Raw genomic sequence first — 20933 nt, forward strand, 5'->3', positions numbered from 1 at the left:
TCAGGGATAGAAGCAATACACATTTTAAAGCCTGGGGGAACTGATTTTCAAGAAAGCTGAGGGGGAAAGGGAATATCGTATGCAAGTAGAAAAAAAAATCCCAGGCATATAATATTAATAATAATAATAATATAAATTATTCTATCCAAATAGTAAAGATATTAATAAAGTACATGTATACAGAGATTAAGAAAAAAGCAATTATTGAGACATTTTCCTTTCTTAAATCTATAAAATCTTTAGAAGAATGGCTTGTGAAGGAATCAAGGACAATGATAGGGATCAGACCTCGGATTTCATTGGTTTATTTAGAGAGTTCTCAGATGAGGAAACTTCTCTCCTAATAGGTTATCACCTCTTCTGCAACTTATAGTCTCTGAGAGTTGCCCAGAGAAGGAGGAGGACAGGTTGCTTGGTACCAAGACAAGACTTGACCTTTGTTCTTCCTGGCTTTGAGGCCAGATTTATCCATCCACTACATCACTCTACCTCTACCAAGGATACGTTTGTTGAGAACATGAGAAGGGAATGGGCAGAATGTTGCAGAAGAATCTCCAAGACATGTTCAGATCTTCAGTCATACAACTGAAAAGCATCAAGAATGTAAGATCTGTGGTTTTTGTTTGGCCATTACATAAAGCCCAAACATTTGATCCAGGCGAGAACAAAATGGCACCTTAAAGGCTCTCCTTCAGCAAGGCATCTCCCAAATATATCTTAAGATCACACAAGATTCCTTGATATAGAATGACCATGGCAAAAAGTCTGTTCAATGATTCTTTGGTGATTTGTATTAAGCAATGGGGACAGTGGGCTCAAGGTCACGCAGCTAGTACGTGGCAGAACTGGTGCTCCATGGCTTTCCTTCTTTCCATGACACCACGGGAGCTTTTACAATCAACTGCTAGTGTTATGGCAAGCTCTGGAATAGCATGCTCCTCACACACAGCTCCGTATCTCCCAGCTCCAATCTTTTGCAATGGCTGTGTCTTCCATTTGGAATCCATTGCCTCCTCCCTGTCATCTCATATCTTCTCTTCAAGACACAGCTTTAACACGACTCTCTATGTGAAGCCCTTCTTCATCCCAGCCACTGGTACCTTCCTTCCCTCACTGCCTTGCATTTGTTTTTTATTTAGTCTGCAGACATTCATATATGTACATGGTGCCCCCCCATTAGACTGTGAACTCATTGGGAGTAGGGATAGCTTCACTTTTTATACTTGCCTTGCCAGAACATAGTAGGAGCTTAATTTCAGATGTACTTAAATTTTGATTTGCTGCTAGTGAAAAAACTAATCTTTAAAGCTTCCTTTAAAGCAAAAACAAAAATACCTCTGACCTATTTAAAAGCTGCCTAGTCTCTTCTTGGGGGGTTTCCTGGGCTGAGCGCCTTTAGTTTGATCTGCAGGATTCCCCAAGGTTGGCAGCCCATTCAATGACTCTCGTCTGGGAAACTCCCCTCAACATAAGCCAAGAAGGCAGAAACATAAAGATGGAAACAATGGTGCAAACAATGCTTGCGTCCCATGAGGGCTGCCTCTGCATGGAAATTGGTTCCACTCCCCTCCCCGCGGCACACACACTTTAATTCCCCTTTGTTGTTATTTCAAACATTCCTAATTGATGGCTGATGGGTCCTGGCGCCATATTGTTTGAACTAGCTTGAGGTCTTAACGGACATATGATTCAGAAGAACCAATGACACATTTGGGGGCTAAACCCTGGCTTTACATTCTGTGGCCCACTTGTCAATTTCTTCCAATTCAGGAGGGAGAGGAGAAAGGGAGGAAGGAAGAAAAGTGACAGAGGGAAAGGAGTAACTGTCATGTTCACTGATGAAAACTGACGACCCAGGAGAGGTAGAGCTTGGCAAAGCATGTTTGACCACAACAATGAAGAGGAAGGGTCGGAGCGAGAAAGTCACACATGCACCCCCAACCCAGCAATGTCCCCCATGATTTTAGATGTCCGAGACTGCCTACCTCGGAGACGAGCTCCGAGCTGGGTCCCAGTTAGGGAAGGTGGCAGGACATGGATTGGGGTGGGGGGAGGTGAAGGCCACAGAGGCAGGTGTGTCCCTGGGGACAACCGGCCAGAGGGCAGGAGTTGGAGGTGCAATGACACGTCAGTGGGAGCCTCCCAGTGCTCGGTGCGCACTGCTGGCGCCGACACTGCCTGGGAAACACCGGGCTCAGCGACACAGGACAGTTTGGAAACACTTGCCTCGTGCAGCCCCGGCCAATCTTGAGCAGCTTACTGCTTCCTTACATTTTCTTATCTCTGGCCACAGGCCCCAACCACACCATGACTTACTAATGAAGTTAGCCTGGCCAGTGAATATGGTGTACTGCAGCTCATAGGAACTGATGCTGAATTCATCTTCTGAGAGCCAGTGGACGGTGATAGTGTCATGGGAAGCAGTACAAAGTTCTTCTTGTATAGACGGTGGGTTGGGGGCTGTAGGGAAAGAACACAAAGAATGAGGGCCAGGGGTTCTGGGCTTTGCTATTGCTATGATAGCTCCTCCCACTGTCAGTGATCACATCGGGCCTAGATCTAGTGTTGCAAAGGGAGCTTGGGGCCCAGCTAGCCCAACCCCTTGATTTTACAGAGCAGAAGACTGAGGCCCAGAGATAGGAAGTGACTTGTCAAGAGCCACTCATATAGGATCCTAGTTCTAGTGCTCTCAGGGGCCATCTAGTCCAACCTCCTCATTTTACAGAGGAGGAAACTGAGGTCCAATGAGGCAAAGTAATTCACTTAAGGTCACATATGTAGAACTGGAATTTGAACCCAATTCATCTTCGTGATGAATATATTTTCTTTTAAAAAAATTTTAATAGTAACTTTTTATCTTCAAAATCCATGCAAAGATAGTTTCAACATTTACTCTCACAAAACCTTTTCCCTCCTCTCCTTCCCCCCAGCCCCCTCCCCTAAACAGCAAGTAATCCAGTAGAGGTAAAGACATGTGCATGAATTGATTTTCTTTAGGGAGAATATTTAGGGTACATCTACCTGGACAATTTGAAACTGATAAATGAGACTTCTCCAATCCTCTTCTTCTCCCCACCCCTCCTCCCCTTAAAGGTTTTGTTCTCATCTACCTAGCAATGTCAGGCAAAAGTGTCTTTGGGCCCAAAGTGACTACCTCAGTCGCCTCCTTCCTATGAGAAGATCCAATGGGTGTGGACAGTGGATACTAAGAAGCAAGCTTTGTTGTGCCATTCTTTCAAAGTCACGGTCCACACCTGTGATTCCACTGGCACAGCAAACTTCCAACAAGGACACTTGTTTATCAGTGAGGGCTAACACCTGTTCAGCACTCCACTGGGCTGCCATGTTGGCACTACAGCCAACCCCAAATGAATAAATAGGAACAGAAGAAAAAGTCTTCCTATCACGTGTCTGCCCCGAAACTGCAGGTAGATGGTATAGGCACTGTTTGGCTTACCCACCCCCTCATTTTCTAAAAATTACCTGCCACCTGGCTCTTAATTTCTTTCTGAAACTCAATTTTCTCCAAACTACTGAATGATTTTTATCTTTCACTAAAACATATGGGCCTTTTGGGGGGCATTCCTCTTAAACTCCTGATTCTTTCTCTTTTTATCCCTCTCTCCCTTTAAAGAACTTTTATAAACCATTCAGTAATTTGATAAATATAGAGAGAGATACATATACACACATATGAATAATATATAAACCAGTTTCCTTGTTTTAAAAGCAAACAATCCACTCTCCCTTCATATCTCTCCCCAGCCAAGTTGCAAAGACGCATGTCATTTGTGGCTAGAGAGGACCGGGAGCATCCTCGGGGATGAAATTGAGAGGACTGAATTCCCAGATGGGGTGAGCTTGCCCTTTCAGCTATATGAATGTCTTTAATTCATTTGGCCATTTTTAATTAAAATCTTTCCAAAATGTATTGCATACTGGCTGCTCTTCTCAAATAGGGCACAGTGAACATCATTTAACCTTTTCTTGATGACTCAGGACTGTCCTAATTAGCCTTAATTATGACACTGATCTGTGATACAGTGGGACTTCTCACCTGGCTTACTGGGGGACATGGAGCCTCTGACCTAACATTCAATGGCCCCAGATTGATGTGTCTTTTGAGTTTGGGGATCTTCTTTCTTTTTTTTTTTGAGGGGGGGGTCTTTTAAAATATTTTAATCTCCTTAATCCATGAGTTGTTACTTGTTATAGTAGCTTGGGCACACTGCCTTTGATAGTTTTCGCATCCCCTTTGCTATTTAAGGCAATGGGCTAGCCAGCTATATAACCAAGCTTGTTAGAATCAGATGCAATATATGAATGAGTTGTTTGTCCTTCCTTCTTGAAGAGGACCAGGTCAACAGGGAGGTGATGCCATGACATGCACGTGAGTCGGATTTGAGTAAGGGAGGGCTGGGCAAGGTCACCTGCCTCACTTTCCCCTCCAGAACCATCTGGGTCCAGTGGCCAGCTATAGAGCAGGATGACTGGAGATGGATCTGAAGGCAGGGGGAGACCTTGGCCTATTAAACTAAGGTCTTTAACAAGAGCTCTTTTCTTCTTTCCCTTCCCTTCCCTTCCCTTCCTTCTGTTCTTGGAGTAACATAGCCTTACCTTGGCTGCTCTGCTCAAAGGAGTATAAATTTTGATTATTGAAACCTTACAAGATATTTTGGGGTTTACAGGTTAGATTTTTTTCTTTCTTTCTTAAGGACTACATCTTAAACCCCAATCACTCTGGCTCTTGTGGTTTGGTCAACAATCGGTCCCAGGCCAAGCCCCACTTGGTCATTGTTTGGGCCTGGAAGTGGCTCAGAGTGAATGTAAATAGCTATTGTTTCTGTTTTGACCAGAAACCCAGAGGGTCTTCCCCTCTCAGATACACACACACATACACAATACACATAATAAAAAACACACATATATACACATATGGGTATATATCCACAACACATACATATAAATACAAACACATAACATACACATATAAAACACACATATACCCCATTCTCTGCCCCATTTCTTATGTAGCCTTAATCACCGATTGGGTGTTGGCTCAGTCAAGCTGAGATATGAATGAGTACAGAGACCCTGAATGAGGCCCTCTTGCTTGAAGAGACTCATTGACATGGATCAAATAAAGTATATGGGCTCTGTGACATCTACTTTGGCTGATAAGAAGCCACTCGGGAGTCTTATTTCTCGCTGGCCCCTGGGCTCTCAGCTACATTTTGAATGCCACAATTTACCAAAAGTTCAACTTCTACATTAACCTTCCTTCCTTTATTTTTTGTGGGGCTAGTGAGGTCCAGTGACTAGCTCATAATCACACAGCTTGTGTGAGTCAAATGTCTGAGGCTGAATTTGAACTTGGGGCCTCCTGACTTCAGGGCCAATGCTCTATCCACTGCAGTGCCACCTAATTGCTCCTACTTACTTAAACCTTATCATTGCCTTATTCTCATCCAAATGCCTCAGACCGAGTCAGCATGGTACAGTGGAGAGGGAACTAAATTTGGTTTCAGAGAACCTGAGTTCAAAGCCCAGTTCTGTCACCTGTGTTACCCTGGTCAAGTCAAGTTACTTCTCCAGGCCTCAGCTTTGTTTCCTGTAGGATGCAAGCATGCTGGACTTGATGGCTTTGAATGTACCTTCCAGTTCTAAATCTTATTATCCCCTGAGTAAAGAGACCATGGCTCTTGGTCTAATTGTGTTCAAAGTCTAATATAGCAGTCTGCACATGCAGGTCTTTAATTACAATATCATGAAAACAGCAAAATGTCACTTCTACCCTAGTGAGGAGATACCCCAGCTGTTATTTTTCCTTCCAATAGTTCAACAGAGAAAGGAGATCAAAAATATTTGGCATTCACATTTGGCTCCTAAATCTAGAGCTGGAAGAGATCTCAGAGATCAGCTAATCTAACCCCGTCACTTTAAACTGAGCAGGTAAACTGAGGTCCAGGAAGGAAAAGGGACTAGTTCAAGTTCACACATAGGATTCTAAATCTAGAGCTAGAAGGGACCTCAGGGGCCATCTAGTCCTGTGAGTATGCCCTTCAACTTCATCCAGGATAGAAAATCTGAAACCATTACCTTAACAATATTTACTAAATTGTAGTAAATTCCACCCTCTTTGACATTAAGATTCTCATCTCCCTCCCAACTTTGGATGACCCAAAGGAAAAGACAATGTCGTTAGAGTTTTGAACGTTACTGCTTTCTTGACAAGGTTGTCTCTCCCATTACAATAGGAACTGGGGCTGCTTTTACCTCCCTTGTATCCCACGTGCCTGGCCCATAGATGCCTTTCAAAGCCTCTCTAAGAGGACCATGACATCAGGGGGGTGATGGATGCCATGAAATGCAAGTGAATTGCATTTAAGTGATGGAAGGCTGTGTGAGATCACTGCAGCCTTTCTTCTCTGGAGCCATCTGGGTCCAGTGGCCAAATATAGATCAGATGACTGGAGATGACTCTCCTAGCACGTAGTGAGTGTTAAACAAATGTTCACTAATTGATCTGAGACATTCTAAATCTAGACAGTTCCAAGTATCTCTTTTCTGCTCAGAGAAAGTAAAACCCACTTTTGTTTTGAGGTCAATTCTGGCATTAAAAAGGGGGAACAGGACAGATTTTGGGCCAAATTGAAACATTATTTCAACCCCCGTGAATTCAAAAGAAAACAACCCCTAAAAGACAAAAGGAAAATCAGAAAGAAAACAATACTTTTCACACCTGTTAAGTAATCTAGCCCCTCCAGCAGTTTCTTTTCTCTGGAAAAATCTAAAGCAAAGTTTTCAAAAGCATCATTAAAATTGATGTCTGGGATGAGAACTTGAGAGGATGCAGTTGCCATGGCAACCCTGAAAGAGAGGAAAGTATATCAACACACATCAAAATGGGTTTGCGACTTTCATCTATTTGACTTTTCATTTAACAAGGTAAAAAACAACAATAACAAATCAACCCTCCCCATATACACACACACACACACACACACACAACACACCCGCGCGCGCGCACACACACACACACACACACACACCCCAACCTCATAGCTAGATTCAGTGCATGCTGAACTCATCATACTGCTTAAGACAAATGATTGTCTTGATGGAGACCAACAATTTTTGTTTTAATTAGTAGAGGTCAATGAGGGCACACACCATATTTCCTCTTACATTGTCATTGAGTGATGACATCCTGTCAGAGAGGGCTTGGACCAAATGTGGTTAAGTCCTTTCCAGCTCCAAGATTCTCTGGATAATCTTTACCCTTCCCCCCAGTCTCACTTCTCCTGACTTTCAGGACCCATGATCTACCCACTCTATTATCTAGCTACCCCCTCTCCCAGCCTCACTTCCAAGAAGCAAATAGATATTTTTTGTTCCCCTCATCTTTCCTCATTGGTCAGCTTGCATTGTCAACAACGCCAGTCCAGTCAAACTTCAGAAGGTTTGATGAGAGCAACCATAGCAATGTTGTAAAAAAAAATCTTCCATGACCTGGCTCAGCAAGTGGAAGACTCCCGCAAAGAAAAGCAGCAGCCAACATTTCTCTCCTGCATTAAGGTTAAAGTGCTTTTCTCACAAGAATTCTGTTATGTAAATGGATCAAATTTTGTCCCTCTTTTAAAGAAAAAAGAAGCTCAAAGAGGTTAAGGTACTCAACCAAGGTAATACAGCTAAGCCAGGATTCAAAGATCTCCTGGCTCCAAGTCAAGTGCCCTTTCTACTACAATACCCTGGTTTCTCATCTTTTCGATAATTCAGTTCATACCGATTTCTGCCTTTTCTATTCTAGAGCATGTAGTTTGTTTCTCATTATGGAGAGACTTGATTTTGATTTTGGGATGGGGAGAAGGAATGCTGGGAGTCACCAGACATGTTCTCCCCTGACCATTTAAGGAGAACAGATTTTGAAGTGTTCCAGGGAAGGGTAGACAGGATCCCGTGGCTTAAACCTTTACAGGCCTAGGAAGGATGGAAAATTCTAAAGAGAGAAGTTGGAAAAACATGAAGAAAAAGAATTTAAGGAGGAAGAAAAGAGACAGATGTGGAGGCACAGAGAACTCACCAATCAACTTAAGATGTTTAAATAACAGTACAAAGGAAATTAGAAGAGCAGGTAACAGAATGACTACAAAAATATGGCATGGTCCTATAAGATTAGTTTCAGGGGAATAATCTGAGGCTGTCTTGGGAAGGAAATGATAAACCAAGGTAATACAAATGATAATGAAATGATCAACACTTTGGGTTTTTTTAATGCTAAAATGTGGTATATAAATATAATGGAATATTATTGCATTGTAAAGAATGATGGATATGAAGAATTCAGAGAAATGTGAGAAGACATGTATGAACTGACACAGAGCATAGAAAGTAGAACCAAAATATACAATAACAACAATAAAACAAATGGAAAGAATATTAAAAGCCATCAGAATTCAGATTAAATTCAAGGCAAATTTTAGTTCCAAAGGATTATTTATGAGTCACACTTTGCCTGTCTCAGGAGAAAGGTGATGAACATGGAACATCACATGTGACATGTCAGAGGTCATTGCTAAAATGGCTTATTTTAATTGGTTTTCTATAGTTCAAGAGAGTTTTGTGGGGAAAAGGGGTTCCTGGAAAGAGATAGTAGTATAAAAACAAAAGGCACCAATAAAAGAGGGAGAAAAAGAATTTAGTGTTCAAGGATTGGATTTGGATAACTAGATCATTACTTAAAATATCCCAATAAAAAAATCTAACTATAATAGAAATCAAAATATAAAATAAACTATGAAAACGACAAGAGAAGGAATGTACCTAACAAGGATTGATAAGAATGTATTTTCTTGTAGCATTGCAAATCTAATCAAAAGAGTTATAAACTAAAAAGGAAGGGGAAGGGAGAAAACTAGCTGTGCAATCTACTGAGAGAGATATGGAGAGAAAGTAGGAAAAAGATAAGGAGTAGAGACATCTGGGAGCTCACAGCAGACAGAAGGCAAGATAGAAACCAGTAAAAATTAATCAACCAGCCCATGGCCTCAGATGTCTATACACAAATGCACGTTGTACAGGTAACAAGTAGGATGAACTCGAGAGCCAAAGGCAAGGCAGAAAATCGGAGTGCATTGGGATCAGTGATGCTTGGTGAGATAAGAACTATGGCAAGAAAATGGGTCTGCATCAGAGATACTGATAGACTAGAGCATTGGGGTGAATCTAATAAGATAGTTAATATGGATAAGCATAAAGCCTTTAACTTGGGTTCAAGAAATCAACTTTTCAGATCCAAGATGAGGGAGGCATGGTATAGGATCCAGAGTTCCCCAACCAAGGGATGTCAGAGCCTTCCCCCAACCAGGGGGCAACCCTTTACCAAAGGGGCAAACTGATACCAAAGAACGAGGCTGGGAGCTCCAGTCCATTGAATCGTATGGATTACTTACAAGGAAGCACAGTCCGAGGGGGCTGTCAAATGATTCAGCGGATCCAGATCCCCACCATGCAGTATAAGGTGGTCGTAGTCTATTTGGTGGATCCCCACAAAGCCCCCCAAAAAGTCCCATGGGGATTTTAGAAATGAGACAAATAGGGGAGGAATTCGAGAACATCATGTGTACACTAGTGCAGTTTGGCTAATGTTTTGATTTACTGCTTGGGAAATGGGCTTGATTCCCAGGACCTGGGTGCAAGGCCAGTGCAGGTGGTAGATGTTCAGACACTCAAGGCCATGTGCTGGCTGGTTTGAGTACATTCCCAGGCACGTACAAGGTTATTAGCTGGGCAAAGTATCCTCCTAATGGCTTTCAACCCCTTGTTATGGCTTTTACCCCAAAAAGGACCCCACATACCACCCCTGAAGTTCTTGCTGTGGCTTTCCCCAATGAGGAGCCCACACACAGCTAAGCAGGGATTTGTTTTTAAAAAGCTCTCAAAGTTAATGCAATCCTGAGCTAAGTTAAGAGAAGTCAGCCTTCCAGAGTTAAGAAGGCGTCACTACCAGCACCACTATCCTATCGCTACCACCATCACTGTCACATCAGTCCTACCAGGGCTGCCACATCCCCAGCCTTACTGCTACATCAGCAACATCAAAACATAACTCCCAGTAGCACTGACATTGTTGCATCCCCACCGATGACAACACCATGATCGTATTCACAGAACCACTAACACTGTCACATCACCATAACCATCACGAAGACTACCATTGCTCTCCCATTAATACTGCCGATACTGTCATAATAGACTACTTATCTGTACCATTAGCATAGTCATATCCCAGAGAGTCACATAGAAACCATCCAGGAAGAAATCCCTCACTGACACATATCTGACATACGGTTGTCCACTCCCACTCCCTCCAAGCAGAGGGAAGCCATGGCTTCTCAAGAGAAGTCTATTTTTGGACAGCTTTCATCATTTAGAAATTTTTCTTGACATCGTACCCCCGGTTTTCTCTTTGTACCTTTCTGACTCTGCCATCTGGGGCCAGAGAGAATAAACCAGTCCCTTTTCCACAAGACATCCCTTCAGATACTGAAACATAACTATCATGTCCCTCCAGGGTTTTTTCCCCTCTCAGTGAATCATGCCTGAATTTTTTGACCAATTATCTCATGTCACAAATTCAAGATCTGTTACATCCTGGCCGCCTTCCTTTTGTCACTCTTCAGTTTCTCAATATTCTTCTTATATGGTGATGTCCAGAATTAAACATAAATCTTGAGATGTGGTTTGATGACAGCAGAAGATAGTAGGCTAGCCCTTTCTATTCCTAGAAGCTATTCGTTTTTGTGGCTGCCACATCACATTGCTACTTCATATTGAGCTTGCAGTCCACTAAAATCCCCAGTTTTAGAACAACTGCTGCCTATCCATGCCTCATAAACCTTATGTTTAACTGAGTTGATTTTTTTGTACCCACAAGTTTTACGCCTTATTGAATTTCATCTGAGTAGATTCAGTCCAATGTTCTAGCTGTCCTAATGTGCTGTGATCACAGCCCTCTCTCGGGATGCAGATGGCTCTCTCCATCCCAAGTCTATTGGAATTAGCCTGAATCACCTCAGTGTTGAAAAGAGCCACATCCATCACATAATTTTGTTGCTCTATTCAATGTTCTCTTGGTTCTGCTGACTTCACCTAATATCAGTCTCTCCAGGCATTTCTGAAATGATCCTGTTGATCATTTCTTATAGAACAATAACATTCCATTATGTACTGTCCAGGCTGGCTTTCTGGAGGTCCTCCGGACGGGCCTTGGCCTCAGCAGGAGAAACACCACGACAATGGTCAGGAATAGAGTTTAGGGTCTTTATTCTGGCCCAGTCTTGATCTTTGTAGAACAATGCAGGAGGCAGGAGAGCCATCAGGAGGATGGTCAAAGATACAATGTCTCCCTACCAGTCCTTCTCAGCCCTTAAATACCCTATTACAATGACATCATTACAGCACACTGAGCATGTGTGAATTAGAGAACCATGACATCCCCACGCTAAGTACAGAGTATATATGGGAACTAGAGAACCATGACATCCCCATGCTGAGTACTAAGAATATATAGGAACTAGAGAACCATGACATCACCAGGCTAAGTACTAAGTATATATGGGAACTAGAAAACCATGACATCACCGTGCTAAGTACTAAGTATATATGGGAACTAGAGAGCCATGACATCACCAGGCTAAGTACTAAGTATATATGGGAACTAGAGAACCATTACATCACCGTACTAAGTATTAAGTAGATGTGAACTACAGAACCATGATCTCATCAGTTCCACTGAGCTAACACCTTGTTGTAAGTATCCTTGTATCAAGTATACTTCTCCAGAGTCCCGGCCCTCTGTACTAATGCACCATCAACATCGAAGATTCCCATCACAATGCTGCTACCTTTAGCACAGTGATTAATGACCAATCAATATCATAATACTAACTCCATTAACATCACCATCACATCTCTACTACTCTTACCCCCACTGCTATCCCATTCCCAACATCACTGTCAAAATAGTATGATGACTACCATCACCTCTGTTCCAATAATTAATAACAGTAATTATTATTATAGCTAACATTTACATAGCTCTTACTATGTGTCAGGTACTAAGTGATTAACAATTATTATGTGATCTTCACAACAGCCCTGAGAGGTAGATGTTCTTATTATCCTCCATATAAAAGGTGAAGAAACTGAGACAAACAGAGATTAAGCTGAATTGCCCAAGGTCACCCAGCTAGCAAATGTCTGAGGGTAGATTTGAATTCAGTTCTTCCTGATTCTAGAGCCAGCACTTTATCCACTATGGCACCACCTAATTGCCCATCAGGATACCTCCTCACTGTCACATCACTGTTATTATTATAATAATGCTGTCATTACCATTGCCAACGTCACATTACTACTATCGTCACTGCCATATTATTGCTACCAGCAGCACCATCACAACACTACTACTACTGCGTCATCCCCACCATCGATGCCATCATCTTGCATACATTGCCACCATCTCTACAATCAGAATCATCACTGAGCTACTACTGTCACATTTCTCTAATCGGCATCGTTACTGATACATAGCTGCTGTTATCACTGTCACAATGTCACCACAACCATTACTTTCATAATTCTGATTTTCCATAAACTTGAAAATATAAAAGAGGACCAAAATGACATCGTGATGTGTCGGGGTCAACGTATTGTGTGGAAGAACTTGGAAGGCTCTACCACAGGTCAGGCACAAATAATCTTTTTGAACATTTGGAATGGAAAACTTGAAAATATAAAATACTTGGGAAAGAACTCCCTATTTGAATTTTTAAAAAAACTGGTGGGAAAACTAGAAAGCACTTTGGCAAAAAAGGATCAAACAATGGCTTACTGAGTTCCATTGTTTCTGATTCTCTCGTCTAGTCTGTCTCATTAATCTAATTTTCTATTTTTTTTAAACCACTACAAAATGGTTTTGATGACAGCTGTTTTACAATATAGTTTGAGGTCTAGAAGTGCTACTCTCTCTTTATCCCTGACTCTTTTCTTTATTTCCCTTGATATTCTAGATCTTTTGTTTCTCCAACTGAATATTTTATTATATTATCCCTTTGATGGTTAGCATAGCATTAAAATTATACGTTAGCTTTGGTCGCACTGTCATTTTTATTATATTGGTGTGCTCCAGCTACGGTCACCGAATACTTCTCTAGCTATTTAAGTTGTTCTTTATGGAATACCTTGGAATGGAATCTCTACAAATCTTAAGTGTGTTTTGGTAAATTGACTTCCCTCCCCCCAAGATTATATACATTTTGTAGCCGCTTAAGATTTTGTTATTACTGTATGAAAACGCTGATGATTTTTGTGGGTTTATATTATAGCTTGCAACTCTGCTGAAGCCGTTAATTGTCTCAACGACTATATTTACTGATTCTCTTGGATTTTCTATCTAAACCAACATGTTGTCGGAAAATAGTCATATCTTTTTCCTTATTGTCTTATTGATGGAATTTCTTGAATGAAATCAAATAAAAGTGGGGAGAGTAGACATCCTTGATTTATTGCTTTCTTCACTAGGAAACTCCTATTATGTTGCCATTGTATATTATGTTTGGCTTTTTGCCTTTGTCTAAAGCCAAATTTTTATTAAAAACCAATTTTATGTTGTTAAAAGAAAACAAAAGATATTTTATGTTTATATTGCAAAGGCTTTGGGGAGGGGGGGATATTTATTTATTTATTTATAATGATATTTTATTTTTCCAAATACATGTAAAGATAGTTTTCAACATTTTTTTTTTGCTGAGGCACTTGGGGTTAAGTGACTTGCCCAGGGTCACACAACTAGGAAGTGTTAAGCGTCTAAGGCCAGATTTGAACTCGGGTCCTCCTGACTCCAGGGCTGGTGCTCTACCCACTGTACCACCTAGCTGCCCCGAAAATCCTATGCTTTGATCCATATTCAGTCTCCATAATTCTCTTTCTGGATGCAGATGGCATTTTCCATCAAGTTTTTCTTAAGCATACATGAGTGTTGTTCTTTTTCTGCAGCTAGTGAAATACCTGTAATTTTGGATGCCTTTTATTTTTCATATGATTAATTATATTGTTTCCCTAATGTTGAACTCTCCTTGCATTCCTGGTATAAATCCAATTGGGTGATAATTATTTCTTGGCTCTCATTCTCTTCCCAACCACTTGCAATCTGGCTTTCAGCCTCATCGATAAATAGAAGCTGTTCTTTTGAAGGTTATCAATGATTCTGTAATTGCTCAATCTAATGGCCTTTTCTCATCCCTCATTCTTCCCTCTGCAGCATTTGCCACTGTTGACTCTTTTCTTCTTGCAGATCCTCTCCTTCATGGGTTCTCATGCCACTGTTCTATCTTGGTTCTTCTTCGGCCTGTCTAACTACCGTTGATCAGTTTCCTTGCTGGACTATCATCTATGTAACTGTGAGTGTGCCTTCTGTCTAGTACAATCTCTGTCTACCTTCTGTCTAGTATTATCATCCCTTCCCTTTGTACACATCCTCTCTTTCAGTGATCATATTAGCTCCCTTGAGCTCAATTATCATCCCTATATGAGGATATAGGTATATTTACATCTCTATCTGCTTATCATGTCTCTCCTTCTTCCATCAATTTATCATTGAGCTATTACACACACACACACACACACACACACCTCCAGCCCTAGTCTTTCTCCTGAATTACACTACAATCACAACTGTCTATTGAATATCTCAAACTGGATGACCCATTTAAGTATCTCAAATACAGATTTAACTTTTACTATCAAGGGCATCTTCATCCTGCCAGTCATCCCTGTTCAAAACCTTGGGGTCATAGTCAACTCCTCATCTTCTTCACCCTGTTTATCTAAACAGTTACCAATTTTGTCACTTCTTTCTCCATAACATCTTCCAACTATTCCCTTCCCTCCATTCACATAATTACCACCGAAGTTCAAGCCTGCATCATCAATTACATTTTTACATCAATTATATTTTTTATACATCAATATTTTTTTACATCAAGTATATTTTTTTACTGAGGCAATTGGGGTAAAGTGAGTTGCCCAGGGTCACACAGCTAGGATGTGTTAAGTGTCTAGGTCAGATTTGAATTCAGGTCTTCCTGACTTCAGGGCTGGTACTCTATCCACTGCACCAACTAGCTGCCCCCAATGCCAGCAATATTGCAACAGCTTCTTGATTGTTCTATATGCTTGTAGTTTCTCATTTCTCCAATCCTTGCTCCATGTTGCTACCCCAAAGTCCAAGGCCTGACCATCTCACTCTCCTTCTTAAGCTCCTCAGATTCTCTATTGCCTCTAGGATAAAATCCAAACTTCTTCACTTGGCATTAAAGTCAATCAAGTGAGCATTTCTGGAACTCTTACCATCTAGAAGGGACTCTCCCGATCACTGGGAATAAAAAGACAAAAGCAATGCTGTTACTGACTTCCAGGAATGGATATTCTAGAGGGGAGACAACGTGCATAGATATAGGTGCATACAAAGCATGTCCAGAAGGAGCTCAGAGGAGAAGGCTGGAGTATCTGGAGGAAGCGGCGAATGTTTCACGCAGAAGGTAGTTATGCCCTAAAGCAAGCCAGGGAGTCAAAGAAATGAACTGAGGAGAGAGAGTATTTCTGGAATTGGAGGCAGCTAGTGCAAAGGTATAGGGATGGTGTCCTATGTGGGAGGGAATGGCAAGAGGGCAAGTGTGGCTACACTAAAAGATATGGAAGGAATAATGTGTGAAAATGTTAGGTACATAGGAAGGAGCCAGGTTTTTAAGAGAGTTAAATGTCAAATTTTGTTACTGTTTCATTTTTTCAGCCATATCTGACTCTTCGTGACCCCATTTGGTGTTTTCTTGGCAAAGGTACTAGAGTTGTCTGCTATGTCCTTCTCCAGCTCATTTTACTGATGAGAAAACTGAGGCAGGCAGGGTAAAGTGACTTGCCCAGGGTCACACAGCTAGTAAGTGTCCGAGGTCAGATCTGAATCATGAAGATGAGTCCTCCTGATTCCAAGCCCAGTGCTTTATCCACTGGGCCGCCTAGTTGCCCAAATGTCATCTAGAGATATTTATATTTGATCTTAGAGATAATAGTGAGTTACTGGATCTTTCTGAATATGGATGTGTATGTATGTGTGTGACAGAGAGACAGACAGAGGCAGAGGAGAGAGAGAGAGAGAGAGAGAGAGAGAGAGAGAGAGAGAGAGAGAATGCAGAGGGAAAGGGGAAGATTAAAGGAGAGGGGAAGGAAGGAGGAAGGGAGAGAAAGAAAGAGAGATACAAAGATAAGCAGAGAGACATAGAGAGACATGGTAAATTCTGGACGTTCAGAAATTGATATGGCATCTGTGTGGAAGATGGAGTGGAAAAAATCTTGAGGCAGACAGCCTAACTATAAGATTATTGTAACAGACTAAGCATGAGGTAGCTGGAGAGAAGAGAATGGAGAAGATATTAGTGAAATAGAAATGACAAGATTTGACAACCTTTTGGATATGTTGCATGGATAAAGCACAGTGAGAAGTCAAGGATGGCAAGGTGAAAAATTGAATAGAAAAATGGCAAAGTCCCTGACAGAAATAAAGAAGCTTGGAAGAAGAGGTTTAATGGAGAGAGATCAAATTATGTCTTGGTATGTTGATTTGAGATGTCTATGATACGTCCAATTTGAAAAATCCAACTAATATAGGACTGATGCTTGAGAGACTGATCTGAATTAAAATCCTTCTTCTGATAATTACTAGCTGCATGATCCTGGACAAGTCACTTCACCTCTGTCTGCCTCAATTTTCTCGTCTGTAAAATAGGGATAATACCACCTGCCTCCTTTGGTTGTTGTGAGGATTAAATGAAATGATCATCAGGCATTTAGCACAGTGCCTTGCCCACAGTAAATGCTGTATAAGTATTAGCTTTTATTTCTATTGATATGCATAGATAAATGTGTATGTACATATATGCATCTATAGGTAAGATGTATATATGTACACGTATGTGTGACTCGCATAGCTAATGACTGAGCCCATGGGATTTGATGATGTTACCAAGTGAGAGAATGTTAAGAGAAGAGAACAGAGGGCCCCAGAGCCTCAGAGGTACACCTACAGTGAGGTGCTATGACCCAGATGACGAAGCAGCCAAAGATGCCGAAGAAGAGTAGACGATCACGAGTCGAGTCAAGAAGGCAATGGTGGGCAACGTCATAAAAACTCGGACGAGAGAGAGTATAAGAGGGCTCTCAACAATTAAATTCTTCGGAGAGGTCACCATAGCTGAGGATTGAAAGGAAGCCATTAGATTTAGGCAATTAAGAGATCAGAGGTAACTTGGGACACAGTACTGTCAATTCAGTGATGAGGTGATAAGTCAGATTACAAAAGGTTTAGAAGAGGCTGGAAGGAGGAGAGGCTGGAAGGAGGAGAGGTTTTAGATATACAAAGCATTTTCAAGTCATTTGGCTGAGAAGGGGAGTAGAGATGCTGGATAATAGTGAGGGGGGAAGGACAGACCCAAAAGGCTTTTTTAAGGATAGAGGAAACTGCTGTGTTTGTAGTTAGCACAGATGCAACATATTACTATGGGGGAAAGACGGTATAATATTATGGGCAATCTGCTGGAGGGGATGGGATCAAAAGACACAAAAGTGGTTGATCGTGGTAAGGTGAAAGACTGAAGTAAAGGAGGACATAATAGGGGATAAAATCAGAAGAGTGTGAGAAGAATATGAAGGCAGAAGGGGGAGTTAAAGAATTAATTTTCTCAGTAAAAATTTAGGTAAGGACCTCAACTGAGAGGGTGGGGAAAGGGGGAGCCATGGGAAGCCTAAGGAGAAGAAACGTTTGAAAAAGTCACTGTGAGGAATAAAACAGGCAAAATGCTCTATTTGCCACTAGCTCCTTTTTGTCTTCTGCCTTCATCCACATCTCTGGTTATACTTTTAGGAAGAAATCACTGGTCATCCCTCTTGTTACTTTGTTGTTGTTGCTAACCCCATGGATGTCTTTTCCCTTTTTTTTCTCTGGGAGTAATTTATTTTATCACCTATGCCTTCCCCTGTCACTGTATTCATTTATCTTTCTTATATTTTTGTTGTCTGAGGTGTTTGCGAAGCAAATTGTCTGCCCAGGTATAGTTTTCTTCCTATGTATACTGAAAATGCTTTTTCACTGAACAGTTCACAGGATATGTCACCTCATGTTGCTGCCTGAGCATCTTTGCTCTCTGAAACACATTATTCCATTTCCTTCTGTGGTTTTTGGTGGGTTTAAAATAGTCTTGTGTTGTTCTCATTTTCTTTCCTTCTTATTCAGAAAAGGTTCCTCCGGATTGCTTGCAAAAATGGTTGTTTATCAATGAAAAGGTTAAAGTTCATGAAAGGTTAAAGTTCATGACTTGGAATCTCAGAGACTGTAACACAGAATTGTTTTTCTGGAGGTGATCTGTGGATTCTTTCAATTAGCACTTTGTTTTTTTCTGTTCAGAAGTTCTGGGCAGTTGTTCAGACTTTCTGACTAGTCGTGTTCTTCTGGAATACCCATAACACTTAATTTGCCTCTGTGCTTGCTGTCTTCAAGATCAATATTTTTTTTCCTTGCATAGAGATTGTTTTCTTTTTATGTTACTGCTTTTTGCTTTTCTTCTTTCCAGTCTGCCCTTCACCCCTGTGTATTCATGCACAATCATTTGTTCTCTCTTTTGTTTCTTTTGCGAGATTTACCATCATGGATTCCAGTTTTTCTAATCTGCTGATAATTGCTGTGCAGGGAACAAATTCTGCTTTCAAAATTCTTGTCTTTTAAACTATTCGATAGAATCCAATTGTGGTTTCATTCCCTTTCAGGAGTCCACAGGGTCCTCTGCCTCATTCATTTTCCATTTTGGGGGGGAAATTTATTCATGGATGTTGGGACTTCTGAAAATGATCTGAAGGCCATATTTCCTTCTGTTATTAATATTCCCCCTGTTCATTTTTCTGCTGGTGCCCAAACCCTTTAAATGAGTTTTCTTCATCTTGAGATCTCATAATTTTAGTCTTTTCCTCTTATTTCCCCTTATTGCTCCCTTTCTGACTCCTTCTTTGATGATGGCTTCCCTGAAGACTGAACTTCAAAAATGCCTTAGCCTTCTCTCACACTAGGCAACTCAGGCTTTTTAAAAAGTTTATTCATTTATTTTTATTTTTTTAATTAAAGCTTTTTCTTTTCTTTTTTATTAAAGTCTTTTATTTTCAAAACATATACATGGATAATTTTTCAACACTGACTTCCGCAAAACCTTGTGTTCCAGATTTCCCCTTTCTTCCCCCCACCCTCCTCTCCTAGATGGCAAGTAATCTAATATCTGTTAAACATGCTAAAAACATATCTATTAAATCCAATATATGTACATTTATTTATACAATTATCATGTTGCACAAGAAAAAAATCAGATCAAAAAGGAAAAATGAGAAAAAAAAACCAACAAAAAGAGTGAGAATGTGATATTGTGATCCACACTCAGTTCCCACAGTCCTCTCTCTGGCTCTCTTCATCACAAGATCATGGGAACTGGTCTCAATCATCTCATTGTTGAAGAGAGCCATGTCCATCGGAATCGATCATCATATAATCTTGCTATTGCCGTCTACAATGATCTCCTAGTTCTGCTCATTTCACTCAGCATCACTTCATGTAAGTCTCTCTAAGCCTCTCTGTATTCATCCTGCTGATTGTTTCTTACAGAACAATAATATTCCATGACATTCAGATACCATAAGTTATTCAGCCATTCTCCAGCTGATGGGCACCTACTCACTTTCCAGTTTCTAGCCACAAAAAGGGCTGCCACAAACATTTATGCACATGTGACTCTCTTTCCCTCCTTTAAGATCTCTTTGGGATATAAGCCCAGTAGTAACACTGTTGGCTCAAAGGGTACGCACAGTTTGATAGCCCTTTGGGCATAGGCAATTCAGGCTTTACTGGCTTTAGTCTCTGTCCCAAGTGACTTCTAGGGAAACAGAACTAACTATATACAGTTGCATGCCATTGCCCTTTGCTTCAGGCCTGGTGGAGCCAAATACATGCTGCCAACTTGCCCCAGTTGGCAAGTATACTGCCGAATACTGTTGCAGCATAGGGCCCTGCCACACACTACAGCCCCAATAAGAGCAACCTTTTGACTTTTGATTTTCTCGGGTACAAGGAAATGAAGGTGGAGGGAGGGCTGGGGGTGGTGGTGGAAGAAAGTGCCAAGTAAGCAAAGATTAGACTTCACTTGTGTTCGTTCATCTGGTTGTTACCTAATTAGGATTCTTGGTGTCCCCAACTATGAAGACAGCTGCAGTTCCTCTTGCACATAATTCTTATTTTGGAAAGATCGGAGGGCTGTGAAAATTGGCGAAAATGTCTAGTCTTACATCTCCTTGACCCACAAGCTACTGCTGTTTGTCACATACGGCATAAATGTCGTTCTGTCTTTCGTGTCCATATTTCCATGACACATGCCAGGAATATATTTCATCCACACCCCTGTTTCTGAATTGGCCATTTCATTGAAGGCTCAGCTCAAGCACCACTTCTCTTTTTTTATTATAGCTTTTTATTTACAAGATGTATGCATGGGTAATTTTTCAGCATTGACCCTTGCAAAACCTTCTGTGCCAACTTTTCCCCTCTTGAGCACCACTTCTAACATAAAGTCCTTACTGATCTTAGATGGCTTCTCCACTCCAAAAGCTAATTTTACAAGTTGTATATTTTGTATTAACGTATCTGTATGTGTATTTTCTACCAACAGACTACAAGCTCCATGAAGGCAGAGATGCATTTGGTTAGGTCTTTTTTGTATACCGAGCACCCAGTACAGTACCTGGCATACAAAAAGAGCTCAATAAATGCTTGCTGAATTGATTTATTT

The 20933-nt window shown here is 41.1% G+C and overlaps 1 protein-coding gene across 3 annotated transcripts in view; it reads right to left on the reverse strand.

Moving 5' to 3' along the window:
* Positions 1 to 20933, reverse strand: part of MID2 (midline 2) — a 99699-nt gene that overhangs the window by 13308 nt on the left and 65458 nt on the right. For 2 of the 3 annotated variants that reach the window (XM_031945128.1, XM_031945126.1), the window contains 2 exons: positions 6743 to 6870; positions 2227 to 2460 (listed from right to left, as the gene is read on the reverse strand). In XM_031945128.1, coding sequence (XP_031800988.1) covers positions 2227 to 2460; positions 6743 to 6870 — 362 coding nt within the window. The remainder of the gene's footprint in view (positions 1 to 2226; positions 2461 to 6742; positions 6871 to 20933) is intronic. The other variant, XM_031945127.1, reaches the window with a different exon arrangement.

The sequence above is a fragment of the Sarcophilus harrisii genome, chromosome X, assembly GCF_902635505.1.
Source record: "Sarcophilus harrisii chromosome X, mSarHar1.11, whole genome shotgun sequence".
In the NCBI taxonomy this organism is placed as follows: Eukaryota; Metazoa; Chordata; class Mammalia; order Dasyuromorphia; family Dasyuridae; genus Sarcophilus; species Sarcophilus harrisii.